Below are 15,474 nucleotides of genomic sequence, written 5' to 3'. Positions count from 1 at the left end.
GTGCGCGCGTGTTTGCCTACAGAGAGAAACAGATCGAGCTCAGTTTGTTTGCTGTGCATTGTGGGGAGCTGTCCATTGTCACTGGTGCTGAAAGTGGATTACTGCTTCCTCACTTAAAAGAGGGGATGAATTTGATAAGCAGGAGGGAAGAGGAGAAGAAACGGAGAGAAAAAAACGAGAGGAGTTCATGATTGCTTTATTACTGCAATCCCAGAGGCTGCCTGCAGATTGGAAGGAAGTTTCTCAGAAACTTGGATTGTAAGAACACCTCTAACAAACTGTAGTTGTCTTCTTTGGACACTGAGTTTATTTCTTTAGCACATTTCCTCTCTCTCTCTCTCTCTTTGTTTTCTCTCTCTCATACATGCTCATCGCTTTCATACTAATTTGGACACATTCAGAGGTGGGATTGAAAAGGCGGAGGATGAGGAGTGGGGGAGGGAAAGCAGGGGAAACGGAGGGAGATCACCGTTTCTTTTCTTTTTTCCCTTCAGCTCAGCAGGACGAACGGCGACACAGTGAGAGGAGCGCTCTCTCTCCTCTGCATCTTTCACTCTGTTGGATTCGTACACTCCACCAGAAGAAGTTGTATTGATTTCCACTTCGATCTCAGAGTGCTGCTGCTGCTGCTGCTGATTTTGTCCCGGAAACCCCTGTCCTACTCTGGCCCTGTTCAGCCTGCTGTGTCCCAGGTCACTGTCAGAATGGCAGGGTGTGCAAAGCGCTGTAAACAGGGACTTGTCAAGTTTGCCTTGTCCCTGCACAAACTGGTCACTGGGACACTAATTAAAGGTATGTAAGTGCTTGAGTATGTCCTTTTATAGATTCTATGTTGGCTTTTTTAATGCAAATGCAGGCAAATTTGTGCTTATGTGTATAAGTACCTGTACATAAAGTTAAAAATCTTTATAGGTTGCAAGCACTAAAAGTTGTGTGTGCATCCAGAGTGTTGGTCACATTATGTTGTGACAGGCAAGCCCACTAAATTAAAGTATCACAAAAGCAAAAGTGTAAGTCCAATCCACTTTATCTTTCATCTTCAGCTCATACAACTCTTTTTCTTTGCCCTCCTGCGCTCTACTCTTGTCTGCAGTTGACCTCGTTCTGCTCAGTATGGTCTCCAGAGGGAGGAGTGAAGGAGACAGAGATGAAGGGAGTAAGCAGCTAATAGAGAGGAGAGATAAAGTTGATATAGAGCAGTGTGTGTGTGTAAGTGTGTGTGTGCGTGTGCTTGTGATGAATGCGAGTAATAAAACGTGTCGGTGTGCCAACAGGGAAGAGGAGCGTACACACACAGTGCTGAGAAGAGGGGGGGGGGGGGGGGTTACTATTGTGATTCATTAGTTGTTTGTGGTGCGTGTATGTGCATCCGTGGTTGGGTATGTATATGTAAGGGTCCGGTGTGTGTGTGTGTGTGTGTGTGTGTGAGTACATGAGTGCATGTGCAACATTAAAGTGGTATTTTTTAAATCTTATTCCAGTGCTTTTATTGTTAAAGCAGGGAAGCAGTGCAGGCAAATACACACAAAGCCGTGCCACAGAAACTGTATGAAGCACAGCAGCACCCTGGAGGCACACACACACACACACACACACACACACACACATACACACACACATACACACTCCCACACACACTCACGCACACACACTTACAGTGTAATGCTTTTTGAGCCAATTGACATTTTGTCTGGAGGGATGGGAAACATCAAAGAAGTCAGTAACACACATACAGTAGATGCACAAAGACATACTCAAATGTACGCACATGTTTATGGATGGCTCCAGTATTCAGCCACAGTGGGTAGAATTGCCCTCAAGGTCTCACACACACACACACACACACACAATCACACACACACACACACACACTCACACACACAATCACACACACGTACACAACGTCACGAAGGAGCTGCTGCTGAGGTTTGGTTGCGTAACAAATTACTCCTTAAAAGATAAACTCATACATGCTCATACATAAAGTCTCTGTCTCTCTCACACACATAGAAATAAAACACACTCAAGAATATACAGACACACACACACACATGCACACATATGTAAAACACATGACACTAATACGTTGTTATTAAACACCCACTCAGACAAGGAGGAAATGAGCTGCAGGAACAAGAGATCTGGGTCTGCAAAATATCAGACACAGACACACACACACAGACACACACACACACACACATATACACAGGTCTACACCTGCTCTTTCTCAGAACTCCGGTGGGAGTGAGAGCTACATCTGCAACATCAGATTACAGAACGGCTATAAAGGCAAATGGGGTAAATACACACACACACACACACACAGACACACACACACACACACACACACACACACACACACACACACACAGAGAGAGAGAGAGAGAGAGAGAGAGAGAGGACTACACTAAGGGCCATTCCTATTTTGTAATTTTATGGATGGTGTTTACTAGCCATTGCTTTTCAGTTTGGTGTAATTGGGCATGAGGAGAAAGTTGCTTCTGCCCTCTTGGTTCATTTGGAAGGAAATACCTTATTACTTTTAGCTCTGCTGTTGATATATAACAACAAACAGTGAACATGTAATATTGATCCTGTTCTTTTCTGGAAATGTATTTTTACTGGGTGCTGGGCTCCATTTTAATAGACCTCCATCTGCTGCCCATACTGTAAGAAAGTAGAAAGTTGTAAACTGGTCAGCCATTTGTAGTGAATGGAAAGAGTCTAATCTAATGTAGTTTTACTTGGCTTTATGTTTCCCTAATGGTGCCTAATGGTGAATAATATTCTAGTATTTTGTTTTTCTAAGAATCAACTTTCCAAATAACTGTCATAAAGGAAGTCAGATGAGTGAAATGTTGCATCACAAATGTTTCTGTGAAAGTGGTGAGATCATGCAGGAGCTTGTTAAAGTAATCTAATTTGCACAGTGTCCTCTTAAAGTGGTACTCCAGCGATTTTAGTCTTGCACGTCCATTATGTCGATGGCTCATGAGAGAGAAAGAATAAAAACAGAAAGGTCAAAATCAAACCAGCAGTGGTGCGAGATATCCTGACTTTTACACGTAAACATAAAGCAACATGACAGTGTCTTTATGTGTCTGAAAAACGCCAAAATCTTTCAGACTCCACACGGCTACAGTCTGTGTTGTTCTCCTCATGACAAGGAAACAGATCCCCTTTAGTTCCCCTTTAATCTTTTCTTTCTCTTCTCAGTCTTCTTTGAAATACAGCTGGGAATACAAAACCTCTGCTAATCCCTCTGCAACCATTACTCTTCCACAAATACACACAATTAAAGTTTCCTCTGTTTTCTCCTCACAACTGAAGGAGAAGAAACGTGGCTCTCTTTAGGAGCAAAAGGTACAAAGGTCACAGCACCAATCAACTTCTGCAAAGGTTAAAACACAATGGTTTCAATCCCATAAAGTACATAATATGAGCAGTAACTTGTGAGTACAGTAAGTTATTGATCTACCCATCAGCACAGCCACTAAATCTTTTCTTCGGTAAGATGCTGACATTAGAGGGCAAGGGGGATTTATTCTCTATGCAGCTTTTTCTACACTTAACTGTAAGTTACAGACTCATCTTCAGGTGACCTTTAACAGTCAGCGTTGTAGGATAGTTTAAGAGCCGGAGTTATACATTGTGGAGAAAAAATAGTTCTGCTCTTTCACTCTTGTCTAAGTAGAAACAGGAGCTTTTAACCAGTTCCTGCATGTCCGATGAAGGAGAAAATACTCAGGTTTTCTTTATTTAGTGCAATGAAAGGCAATGAAAATACAGGCATATTCAAAGGAGCTAGCTCGGTGTAGGGTGACTATCAGAGCAGCACTGACCTCTACTGGTAGCACTGGGGAAGTGCAGATTAACAGAGAGACCATCACATTTGCAAACCTTATGATTGGATGTCATATTTAACCATCAATCGCTGGCAGCAAAGCTCAGGAAAAAGCACTTAATCCCTTTTCTGCTTTGAAATTTTCTCACACAAATGTGATGTTTTTACTCTGCTCATAAACTTATAAGACAGAGACAGTGAAGTCAGGAAGGAGAAAACATTAAGAGCTAAAATCAAATGATTTTATTTCAGTCACATCCACTTCAGCATTTGTCTTTCACACATAACATCAATGATAAGACTCAACTGTGGTTTCAAAGTTCTGTGTCCTCTACACTCAAACTTTTCTACCCATATGAGACAGGACCCTGCAGACTTGCCAAACTGGGTCACATTTTGCAGCTAAAATTGTTCATCCCAGGTTACAGTTGGGTTTGGGGTCAAAAATCATGTTAAAAAAGACCTTAAAACAGGTGTCCTTGTTAGCAGTCTAGGATATAACTGATGTTCCTGTTTAAATGTCCCACAGCCATTCAGCCACCAAGGTTTCTGTTAATCTCCACCACCAACTATGTACCAAAGGTAAAAATGCCAGAACATAATCTAAAACACAACCCTACCAGCTGAATTTTGTATTTATTTTGGCTCTAGTTCAGGCTGGAGTTTCGAGGCATCTCTCTTAAGCTCTGCTCACTTCTTTTAGCTGCAAGCTGATTAGACCAAATCCCTTTCATCACTTTGGTTTTCCTCTTCTTTGACATGTCACATTCTGAACAGCCTTGGCCCTAAACTCCTCTCCAGCTTCCAGTCATCTCTGAAAAACAAACTTCCTGTCAAGCTGTGCCAGGCTGTAAACAGCCGGCATGATTTCACTTATCCCATCCATGCAGCCTGCCTTCAGGTGCTTCCCACTGGCATACAAATGCAACCTGCCTGGATGCAGAATACCATGCTCTGTGGTGGTCTGGGCACATGTGGTGGCACCTGATGGCTGCTATCAGCAAACAAAAACCCTTTGGCTGACAATACACAGCAAAGCACATGAAATATGCCTCAATCCTTCCTCTTCTTCAGCTAGAGTACAGTAAGAAAGCCTGCAGCCTCTTGAATCTCAGATTAGCTTGAATCCTATCTACTCTCTTTTCCCACTTATTTAAAGAGGCATCATCATGCCTTAAAAATTTAACTGTCATCTCCTGAAATCTACTTAAATTTTCCTTCATTTGCTTCCTGGAGCTTCTTTAGTGATCAGAAACAACCCCCCTCAGAGGAAACTTTCAGTTGAGCTCATAGTACTTGGTTTTACTGTATTGTAATTGGCAATCATTCCTTGAGTGGGTGTAAGGGTTAAACGCTTCACTGGGGTCATCAGGTGGGCACCCTCTTTCCTTGGTGTTTCGTTAAAAGGCCCAAGAGGATCAGTTGAGTCCAGGTTTCTTTGGTCAGTGATTCAGTCCTGTTTATGTGGACTGTAAATCAAAACCAGCAGTGGGGGTAGGGGTAGAAACTTCAGTGGGGTCATCAGGTGGGCACATTCATTACTTGAAATTTCATTGATTTAACACACCTCCAGAGGGCTCAGCAGTGACACCTGGCATCACAGGCGCCCCCCCTCCTCTGCTTCTAACCTTCATACGAGCTAATGGTCATCTTGCCGCCCAGTTCTTGTCATTTCTTTTCAGCCAGATCCAGTCGCTGCTTCACTTGACAGCCTCTGCCAGTGACTTGATAGCCTGTCCTCCCAGCCTGACTCCCATCCCTTTCAGCAGCCTGGTGGTTGACACGGTCACAAAACCCCTGCAGCTGACCTCCACGGGGAGCACCTGTGTTCTCCAGCCCTTTTGTTCTGCTTCAGTTGCTAAATCAGAGTATTTCAGCTTTTTGCATTTGTACACTGCATCCTCCCATGGCACTGTCAGTTCTATGATGAGCAGGGCCTTCGGTGAGGCTGACGACAGGATCAGATCTGGACTGAGACTGGTTGTAATGATCTCTGGTGGGAAGCTTCTGGTCTAGATCGACCTTCATCTTCCAATCCTGGGCTGTATCCAGTAAGCCTAATTCTTTTACCTGGTGGTTGACAGGTAAAAACATAGAGGAACAAAATAAGAAACTTTAAATGTGCTGACTCCTCTGTGACTTCAAAGCGTTCCTCTGCTGGGAATAGGAGGAACATGCAATGTTAATCATCTTTCTCTACCTTCCTGTCTGTTTACCGGCTCCACTGGAAGAGCTCATTTCCAAAAGAGATAAAAAAAAGTAAGCTGTTCACTGACAAAAGCTTACAGCAGCAAAAGATAACTCCACTGTCCTAAATTTTACTGTCTTATCAGAAAATGTCTTACAGTGTCTGGGTACTAACTACAGTAATTATTATTTAAAAGGTTGTAATGTAATGTCGATGCTGATTTTATTATTTTTGTGAGAGTAGTTTTAAAAAAAATGTTATATTTTTGACCACAACCTAGTATTTTTTGCTCTGTTCCTTCTCAGTTGTGAGTTTCTCAGACTGCACAGCAGAGGGCATCAGATCCATCTCCATTATTTCCCACCATTACTGAAACCCTACATTGTCAGAGACGATCAGAACAAATGTGAGTTGTAGTATTAACTAAATGATTTTTTTAATATATTTAAATATTCAGTGTCTCAAAGTGCTTGTTGATGAAGCAGCTCTTCCTCTGATGGTTGATGAATGAAGACGGACAGCGAGGGGGATTTTCAAATTGAGGGTTCACCAGCATCAGATCTGAGGTGTTCCTCATAAGTGCTTAATAAAATATTCAGCAGCTCCTTTTTTTGCCACCAGATAGTCACTTCATGTCCCCCCTTTGAGTCGGGGGGGAACTTGGCTGCAGTTTTTGTATTCAGAAAAGGAGGTAAAGTAGGATGGATGGGTAAATGAGAGCACAGAGAGAGCAGGGAACAAAGAAAAATGAGCGGATGGATGTATGTGTGCATGTTTGCACATATGTGACAGAGCACATGTGTGTCTTTGTGCACACGCACACTTTGATGTGGATATTAGTGTGTGTGCTTTTCCCTGTGTGTGCACTCTACACCTGTGTGTGCTGCTGCTTTGCTCCAAAATGCTGTCATATCACTTTTAATGTGCCATGGGGGACACAGTGAATGTTTAATGCAAAATATAATGCATAATAATTCACATGGAAAAGGTCTCGGGGGAGGAGACGCCGCTCTGCCCCCCAACGCTGTAATCAATCCCCAAGCTGCATACAATTAACACTTCTATCACTCTCATCTGCTGAGGCGGGAGGAAAAGAGAGAGAGAGAGAGAGAGAGATGGAGAGAGTCAATAGAGGTGTTTGTATGCAGTTCATAGAAACCGCTGAGGTACTTAAAGGTATAGAAATAGGAATTAGCTGCAGTTAACAAAAATGTAAATTGCATTTTTCATTTGCACTTTTGAAGAAGCAAACTCCCTGGTGTGTCATGAGCGAACTGTCTGTGTCCAGGAATAGTAGGGGGAGGGTGACAGGGCTCAAGTACAGTAGCACCCACAGGCAAGGTGATGCTGTCTGTAAAACATTTATGGCAGAAAGGAAACAGTAAATATTTCAACCGAGCTGAAAAATAAATGGTTCAACTACTTAGTGTTAATGTGTCTCTTACTGGTTTATGTACTGGACACAGTGACACGAGGGCCTATGCGAATTCACCTCAAGCTGACTGGATTTTTAAAGAGCTCTGCGCAATGTGTTATCTGTGTATCGACCAGAGGGAGTAGTTTAGATGGTGGCCGCAAAGTGGAGTTTTTCACATCTTGACAGGTGACATAAAGTAGCCAAGGTAGGAGGCTTACAGCAGTGAATCTTTTTGAGAGATTCAGTCTGAGGCAGAAAAACAGCAGCCGTGGCCTTGAGGAGAGAAATAGCCGGTTGTCAGGGAGAGAAACCTGAAACAGCACAGACTCACAAATACAGGCCCCCTGCTCTTCCTGACATAATATTGTTACCACTGATCAGTCTGTTAGAAGTGGGCACCGAAGCAGAAAAGTCACCAGTCGTCTTCTTTTGAATCAATTAAAAGCCAGTTCACCTAAATTACAAAAAAGCAGATTTTCTCACTTACATACAGTATGTGGTAGCCGATCTAGTCAGTCATGTAGTTTTGGTTTAATTTTTTCAGATTTCTTGTCTCTGAGATTTCTGCCTCCACTCCAGTACAGTGGAAGTGAATGGCTTTTTCTTTGTGGCATCTTGTTAGCACACAGTTGCCTGCTTACACATCCAGAGTATAAGGACCAACATTATTAGTAATTTGAAGGTGCACTTCTGGCCTCCTGGCAATTGTGAGTCCAATATTTACTCTCCTTTTTGTTGTTTTGGTCTCCATTGACTCCTGAGGGAAATATTTGGCTCTTTAGCTGCTAAATGGTCGAATGTGTTCACCAGCTAGTTGCTAACTTTGTCTGCCTGCTGTTTGATGCTGGGCAGGTAGCATACAGAGGAGTTTTCAGGCTTTTTCCTGTCCTGCAGAGAAACGGCACAGATGAAGGAGGTGAGACTGAACCAAAACCAAAAGTTGCTGCCACAAAAACAAAAACAATGAGCTGAAAAATGCTCAAAGAACTGTGTGTGGGGAACTATAGGTGATCATTCTCTGTGCGTTCATCACTAAGAGACCCTGTAACATCATCATCCAGTTATTTTTTTTTTTTTTTAAAAGATTATACATATTAACATATTCAAATAGCTGGTTTTGTCCGACCAACAGTCCAAAAACTACAGATATTCATTTTACTGTCAGTGAATGTTAAAGTCCCCGTCCACTCAAAATGTGATTGCTTATTGTTGATCAGCTGGATGTTTGAGCTTCACTGTGCAGAATGATGTACGTGCAGAATTTGACACTAGAAGACTGTTTTCACATTTCTCTGTGCTCACCTTAAATAGGCTCAGTTTAAGGTGTGTACTTACGAGCACAATTTGTGACACAACTAGTCTGGAGCCAATCGTGGTCCAGTATACAAAGTGTGATGTGGAAACTCGAAACCTCCAGTGCGAAGCCTCTATACACTGAGAATGGACTTTACAGTGAAGTAGGAGACATCTTGTGTCCAACAGTTAAACTTTTGAAATAAACAATATTTGCATATTCATAGAGAACGAGGAGATGTCATTTTAACGAGGTAACTTAATGAGGTAAACCATATTAGACACAGATTAGTATTCCAAGTATTTTCATATATCTTAAAAAATGTCTGGAGAGAATCTTTAACATTTTATAGACTGGAACCAGTAAAATTTATCATTGCTTTAAAAAGTCCCCCTCCACTAACTTAGATCATTGCTTAGATGTTTGAGTGTCACTGTGAGGAATAATGTATGAGCAAAGTTTGACACTAGAAGGCTGTTGTTAAATTCATCTGCTGAAGGGGGAAAGTTTCTCTGTGTTTAAGTTGTGATTTGTGACACCACATTGGTTTTGAAGCTAATTGTGGCTCAAAATGCAACTTACACAAGTGTGATGTGGAAACTTGAAGGCTCCAGTGCATTGTAGAGATGTCATTTTAATGAGATAATTGGACCTTTTTGTGCAAAAACCATATCAGACACATTTAATTATTCCAAGTGGAGTATTTTATATATCCTAAACATGTCTTGAGGGGATCTTTAAATGATTAATGTCAACCAACTAATCAACTAATCGTTTCAGCTCTACATTAGAGAAGTAGTGTGTTAACAGTGAGGTCTTTGGAGTTTTGAGCACCACAAGCAAAATGCTATTCTCTACAGCACAGACAGACATCTCAAAACCTGGACAAAAAGGGGTCATTAGTTTTAGGTGAACTGACCCTTTAAGTGATCTTCAGCATTTGTAGCACCATCCACTCTAGAGGTAAAATGACTCTAACAGTGTTTACTCATTGCACATTGATTTCAGCTGAGCCTTGCACAGCTCAGGATATGTGGATCATAGTCTGCGTCGGAGTGACTGACACACGTTTAGCTTTGTTAGAGGAAGACATGTGATTGACTCTTTGCTGCAGGAATTGGTTGATCCTGACAGCGTTGCACCTCATTCCCAAGTCTGTCAAGATCGTTGAGCTCGTCTCCTCCGCTTCTCAATCCAGTAAATCAATCTGTTTGTTCTGATGACTCAGACGACACCGAGCCAGTTAGTGGACAGGTGCAGTTTTCACTCCTCCCTCCTTGTACTTGCCTCCCTCGCTCCCTCCTTCCTTTCATGCCCTCATTCCTCTCTCCTCACCTCCTCTCTTTCCCTCCCTAACCTCCCCCCATATATCTTGACCTCCAAATTCTCCACTCTCATTCGTCTCGCTCTCCTCTCCTCCTCAGCCGACATCATTTCCCACAGTTATTGCCCCCCTGTCTCATTTCTTTCTCTCACTCCCTCTTTACTCCCATCCCAATCCTCTGCTCTCTTTGCCCTCATCTTCTCTCCTCTGTGTGGTCATCACTATGACAGATTCCATCCAGCCTTGGGCTGATAAGACTGGGCAGCGGCCAACCAGCCAATTTATTATTCACTGCCCGCTTGCCACATTTCCTGTGCTTGTCAACATCTTCTTTCTCCGCTGTCAAATCCTTTCTACCTTTCACCCCTTCTCTACTCTGCTGTCTAAATCTTTTTTTTTTTCTTTCTTTACCCTCCATTCAATCAAGCCAGGCAGCCATCTCACTCTAGTAAAAGGCCTGTTGTGTAATGGTTAATAAATGATGAGAAAAAGGTAGGTTGGCACTCAGAATGATCCACAGCACCCTGGACAGGACCGAGCAGCAGTGCAGACGATGTCAGGCTTAATGTCTTGGAAGAGTTTGGCACTCGGCCTAATGCGACGAGCCTGTTGTTGTTTAGTGTTATTGCACTGGAAGTGCAGGTCTACGGAGCTATTTCGGTTTCCTTGTTTTAACCACTGAGAGGTTAATGCCTCAATTACTTTGTTTGTCAGCAGGATACTGAATCTCAAAGACTTATCAGTTAGATTATAGGAAAATAATTAGATATTGGTGATGATCTATTGTATTGTATCTATGAGAGAATGTTCTAAACTCAGTTTACCTACCAGCTTTTTTCTGTTCTTTCAACTGTGTTTAGACTACCCCTCCAGGAAACATAACAACATTAGTCATTTTAGCCAGTTACTCCAAAATGGCAAAAGTTCAAAAGTCAAAGCTCTCTACCAGCTGTAGGAATTATGACTCTTGTTTGTTAGGAGCAAGAGTAGTATGATGTTATAAAGCCACAAAGTCCACAGATAGAGGAGGTTAACCAGCTAGATATTTCTCTTACCCTGGATGTTGGAACCCAGCAATTTTGGTCAGGTGATAACAGGGTGGTCTCTGTTCATGTACACCATCTAAGTTTGGATGTGAACGGCCTCCTTGATCTTTCTCTGGCTGTCCACTGACTCCTGGTCGATGACTTTGACCTCTTCTCAGTCGATGCTGTGACCTGGTTTGATCTGATATTCACAGGCAGCTGAGATTGTCTCTTTCAAGTGCTCTTTCACTCTCTTATCTAGGATCCCTGCTGTTTCACCTCAGCTGTTACACCCCAGTCTTCCAGTCTGGGCCAGTCCAATCGATAGAGATCCCACTTGTCATTACGTGACCAAAGCTCCATACTTACATCATGTGATGACACATAGTAAATCAACTTTGAGTTTACACTATTTTTCAAGAGGTATGGTTGGTAAGGAACAAAGAATCTCCATGCTCAAACACAGAGCCATTCAATCAACAGAAAATTAATAATAATAATCAAATCATCATTTTTATTCATTTTTCGAGCAAAAATGACAAATGTTCCTTGGTTTCCTTCCAGTAAATTGAATAACTTAACATTTTAGGCTCTTAGTCAGACAAAACAAACAAATTTAAGATGTCAGTGTGGCCTCTGAGAAATTGCAAATGCATTTTTTCACTACTTTCAAACATTTCATATTTAAATGATGAATGAATGAATGAATGAATGAATGAATGAATGAATGAATGAATGAATGAATAAAAATAATCATTAGTTGCAGTCCTACTCGAACAGTATGTGGACAATTCTCCTAGTTTATTGCTATTTTTTGGACATTTTTGGACAATGACAGTAGAACTATGACAGGAAAGGAGAGGAGAGAGATGACGTAACAAATGTTTATGATGTATTAAGCTACAGAAATGAATGGCCTTCAGAACTAAATTGTAACTTGTAATTCTATTCTATTCTATTCTATTCTATTCTATTCTATTCTATTCTATTCTATTCTATCATTGATTACGTTCTGTTCTCTTCAAATAAGTTCAGTCTGTCAGTTAAAATCTTGGTATATAGAAAATGTCAACCTCTCTGGGACTGATCAAAACAGCCTGCTTGGTTTTCAGCTTCACTACTGTGGGATTTTCAGTTTATCCAGTGGCTTTTTGAAAGTGTCTGATCAACCAAAGGCTTTCTCTACACTGATAGATGTGAATATAACCCCTCCACTGAAGTTAAACATCATTGCTACAGCAAATCACGCTCCCTTATCTCGTCTATTCAGCTGAGCTTTCAGAATTTAATCAGTATTTCTGTGTGTCGCTGCTGTAGTGTGTATTTAAAAAGCTGTTTCTCTCTGTTGATATATTGCCTCTTTTATCTTTGGTCACCAGTGGGTATTTGTGCGCATTTGTGCTTGTGTGGTTGTGTGTGAATGTGTTTGATTTTGATTAGAAACTGCTGTCAGATCAGCAGAGGAGGTGTATGTGTGTGTGTGTGTGTGTGTTTGTGTGTGTTGGGGTGAGCTGTTGCATACCCAAAAAATGCCTCTCATCATTACAGACACTCACCTGCCCAGCAGTGCTCCTTTTTCTCACTTTATTTGTCTTTCCACCTGTCTTTGGCTCTCTTCTTCATCTTCGGTTCCTCCTCTCCCTCCCCCCGTCTTGTTTTTACTCTGCATTGATTCTCAGCGTGCAGGCTACTGCAGCCAGTAGCTTTTAATGAATGCCATGGCCTAATGGCTTTATCATTGGCCTTGATGGCCTCAGCTCGGCTGTAAATTGTTTTCTTAAGTAAAGCCATGTGAGGAATTTCAATAGGGGGCTGCAGTCGATAGCAGCGGTGCAGCCCGCCAATCTCAACAGCAGGGTGTTACATGGGGGGGGGGCAGCAAGGGGTTAAGCGTGATTGACAGAGGAGTACATGTGTGAGTTCGACTGTGTTGTGGACTGGCGTCACTCCCCTGCTTGTATTTTTGTAGCAAGTGTGTGGCCTTGTGTGTGTGTGTGTGCATGTGTGTGTGTGTATGTGTACGGTTGATGGATTCATCAGCAGACTGGAGACCAAAAACATGTCTGATACATCGTGTTGATGCTGGCGCTGACATGTACGAGGCAGCATTTCAGCGAATGTAGTGGTGTCAGATGTACAGAGCTGTGTCCGTGACCCACCCGCTAGAGGAATAATTACACACACAGACGGGCACACACACACACCCGTCAGACCCCGTGCACGTAGAGATAAAGCAACAAATACACTCTCCACAGTCAGACTGTTTGCCTGCTGAATAGTAAGGGGGGACTGATCAGTCTAGCCCTCCCTTATCTCCCCTCACCTCTTGCACTCTTCATCTCTCTATCTCCCTTTTTCACCCCTATCCCTCCCACCTTCCCTCTCTTGTAAATCCTCCTAATTTGTCTCTGTCTCCTCTTTTTCTTCACTTCCCCCTCTACTCTCCTTCTCCTTCTTGTCTATTTTTCTCACTGCTTCTTCTTCCTCCTTTCTCTCTCTCTCACTCCGTCTCTCCTTTTGAGTTTTGTCTCCCTCTCGTCTCTCTCTCTCTCACACACACACACCACTCCCTCCCTCCTTCCCTCTCTCTCATCTCTGTCTGTCTTTTTCTGTGCAACAGTGTGCAATCCTTCTTTCCCCACCAGACAGACAAAGAGACAGAGCGACTGAGACGAATAGGAGAAGAAGAGGAAGGAGAGAGAGAGAGGCAGAGACAGAGAGAGGCAGATACATAAGGAGGCACAGAGGAATTGATGGAACGACAGTCTGGTGGCAGGGGACACACTGAGAATGAGAGAGAGGAAGAGGGAGGTCGTGCATGGAAGAGATGTAAAATAGGCAGCTTCAGTGACAGCGTAGACAAAGGTAGATTCAGAGTGCATGTGCGCCCTCTATTTCATTCACACACACTCTCTCTCTCTCTGACACACACGCATCCTCTCGCTCGCTCTCTCTCTCTCTCTCTCTCTCTCTCTCTCTCTCTCTCACTCACTCACTCAATCACTCACACAGACACACACATACACACACCCTCGAGCAGAAGCAGCAGAGCTGTGTGGGTGTGAGGCAGCATGAGAAGTGATATCTGTACTTCCACACATACAGCTGGCAGATAGACTAACTTACTGTAGTTACAACAGGCACACACACACCTATTGTACGCACAGTCACTAGCACACCTTGATTATTGACGGGCGCACACACTCACTCGCAGAAGTCAACATGGGTCTTGTGATGGGAACCTTTTCCATGCAATCCAAGCAGGTCAGCTACCACAAAGGTAAGAATTTGTTTTTGTAAAATTGATTCTCCCTCGCACTACTCTCAGGATTTGGTCTTGGATGGGAGCACATGCATGTCATATGAGACAAGCACCTGTCATGTTGTGTCTTTGTGCAGTAATGACGGAGTCGTGTATGTTTGCTCTCAGAATCATGAATATTGCACGAGCAGTGCATTATGGGAATGAGATGAATGTATACTGGGCTGTGATGTAAAGTTGGCAAAAAAATGTCATTCGTTATTGGTTTATGATGCAATCTTAGGGCCATCTGTCCTTTGTTTGAACTGTGGAATTAGAAATATACGGTTGTGTGTGTGTGTGTGCGTGTGTGTGTGTGTGTGCGCTGATGTGCCATTGGGCATGTCTATAAAAGGTGATGGTATTTACCCCTGTCTGTTATCCAAACCATCCTGCTTCCTGTCTGCCTTGCTACTGTTTAACAAGAGAAAACTGGCACTGACACTGACGCACACATGCTGATGTGTTCATAGACGTAAATTAGTGAGTGCAGCTTTGTTTATGAGAATATTAGTGCACATATTTCACTCCTGAAATGTAGGAGTGTGTAATACAATAATACAATACAAACAACTTTATTAATCCCATTAGGGGAAATTTGCCCGGAGCAGCTTGTTGTGCACAAAACACATACAAGTGGTATATAAGGGGGTGTACATTTTGTGTGTGTTTGTGTTAGAGTGTTTATAGCACTTGTGTGTGTGTGTATGTGTGTGTGTGTGTGTGTGTGTGTGTGTGTATGTGTGTGTGGTTGCACGCAATAAATCAGTACGGTGTAATCCATCAGCCTCTGGCCATGGTCTGTCCTGCATCTGTTGACCTCAAACCTGATGGTCATCACCAGTAGACACAGAGCTGCATCACACAGAGCAAAGAGGCAGAAAAACAGGAGCCAGATGATGTTTCACCAAACTGTCATATGTCTGAAAATAAGGGAAACATGCAGAAATGGATGAATGAAGAATTAACCAGTCATTCACTGAGTGGGATCATGTAAAACAGGTTGTGTGTTGCATATGCTGTGACAAAAACTGTGGAGGCGATGCAAATGATGTAAATTATGTGCTGTGAATGTTGTGTA

General features: G+C 42.6%; 1 protein-coding gene across 2 annotated transcripts in view; it reads left to right on the top strand.

Annotated features, from left to right (window-relative positions):
* Positions 1–15,474, top strand: part of LOC122991076 (Kv channel-interacting protein 1) — a 46,532-nt gene continuing 31,058 nt past the window's right edge. The window contains exons 1-2 of one of the 2 annotated variants that reach the window (XM_044364692.1): positions 1–258; positions 495–792. In XM_044364692.1, coding sequence (XP_044220627.1) covers positions 705–792 — 88 coding nt within the window. In that variant the 5' untranslated portion in view covers positions 1–258; positions 495–704. Of the gene's footprint in view, positions 259–494; positions 793–13,694; positions 14,373–15,474 lie in introns of those variants that run through there. The other variant, XM_044364695.1, reaches the window with a different exon arrangement.

The sequence above is a fragment of the Thunnus albacares genome, chromosome 10 (genome assembly GCF_914725855.1).
Source record: "Thunnus albacares chromosome 10, fThuAlb1.1, whole genome shotgun sequence".
Lineage (NCBI taxonomy): Eukaryota > Metazoa > Chordata > Actinopteri > Scombriformes > Scombridae > Thunnus > Thunnus albacares.
Note: the sequence above shows the minus strand (reverse complement) of the source record. Positions and strands in the feature narration are given on the sequence as shown.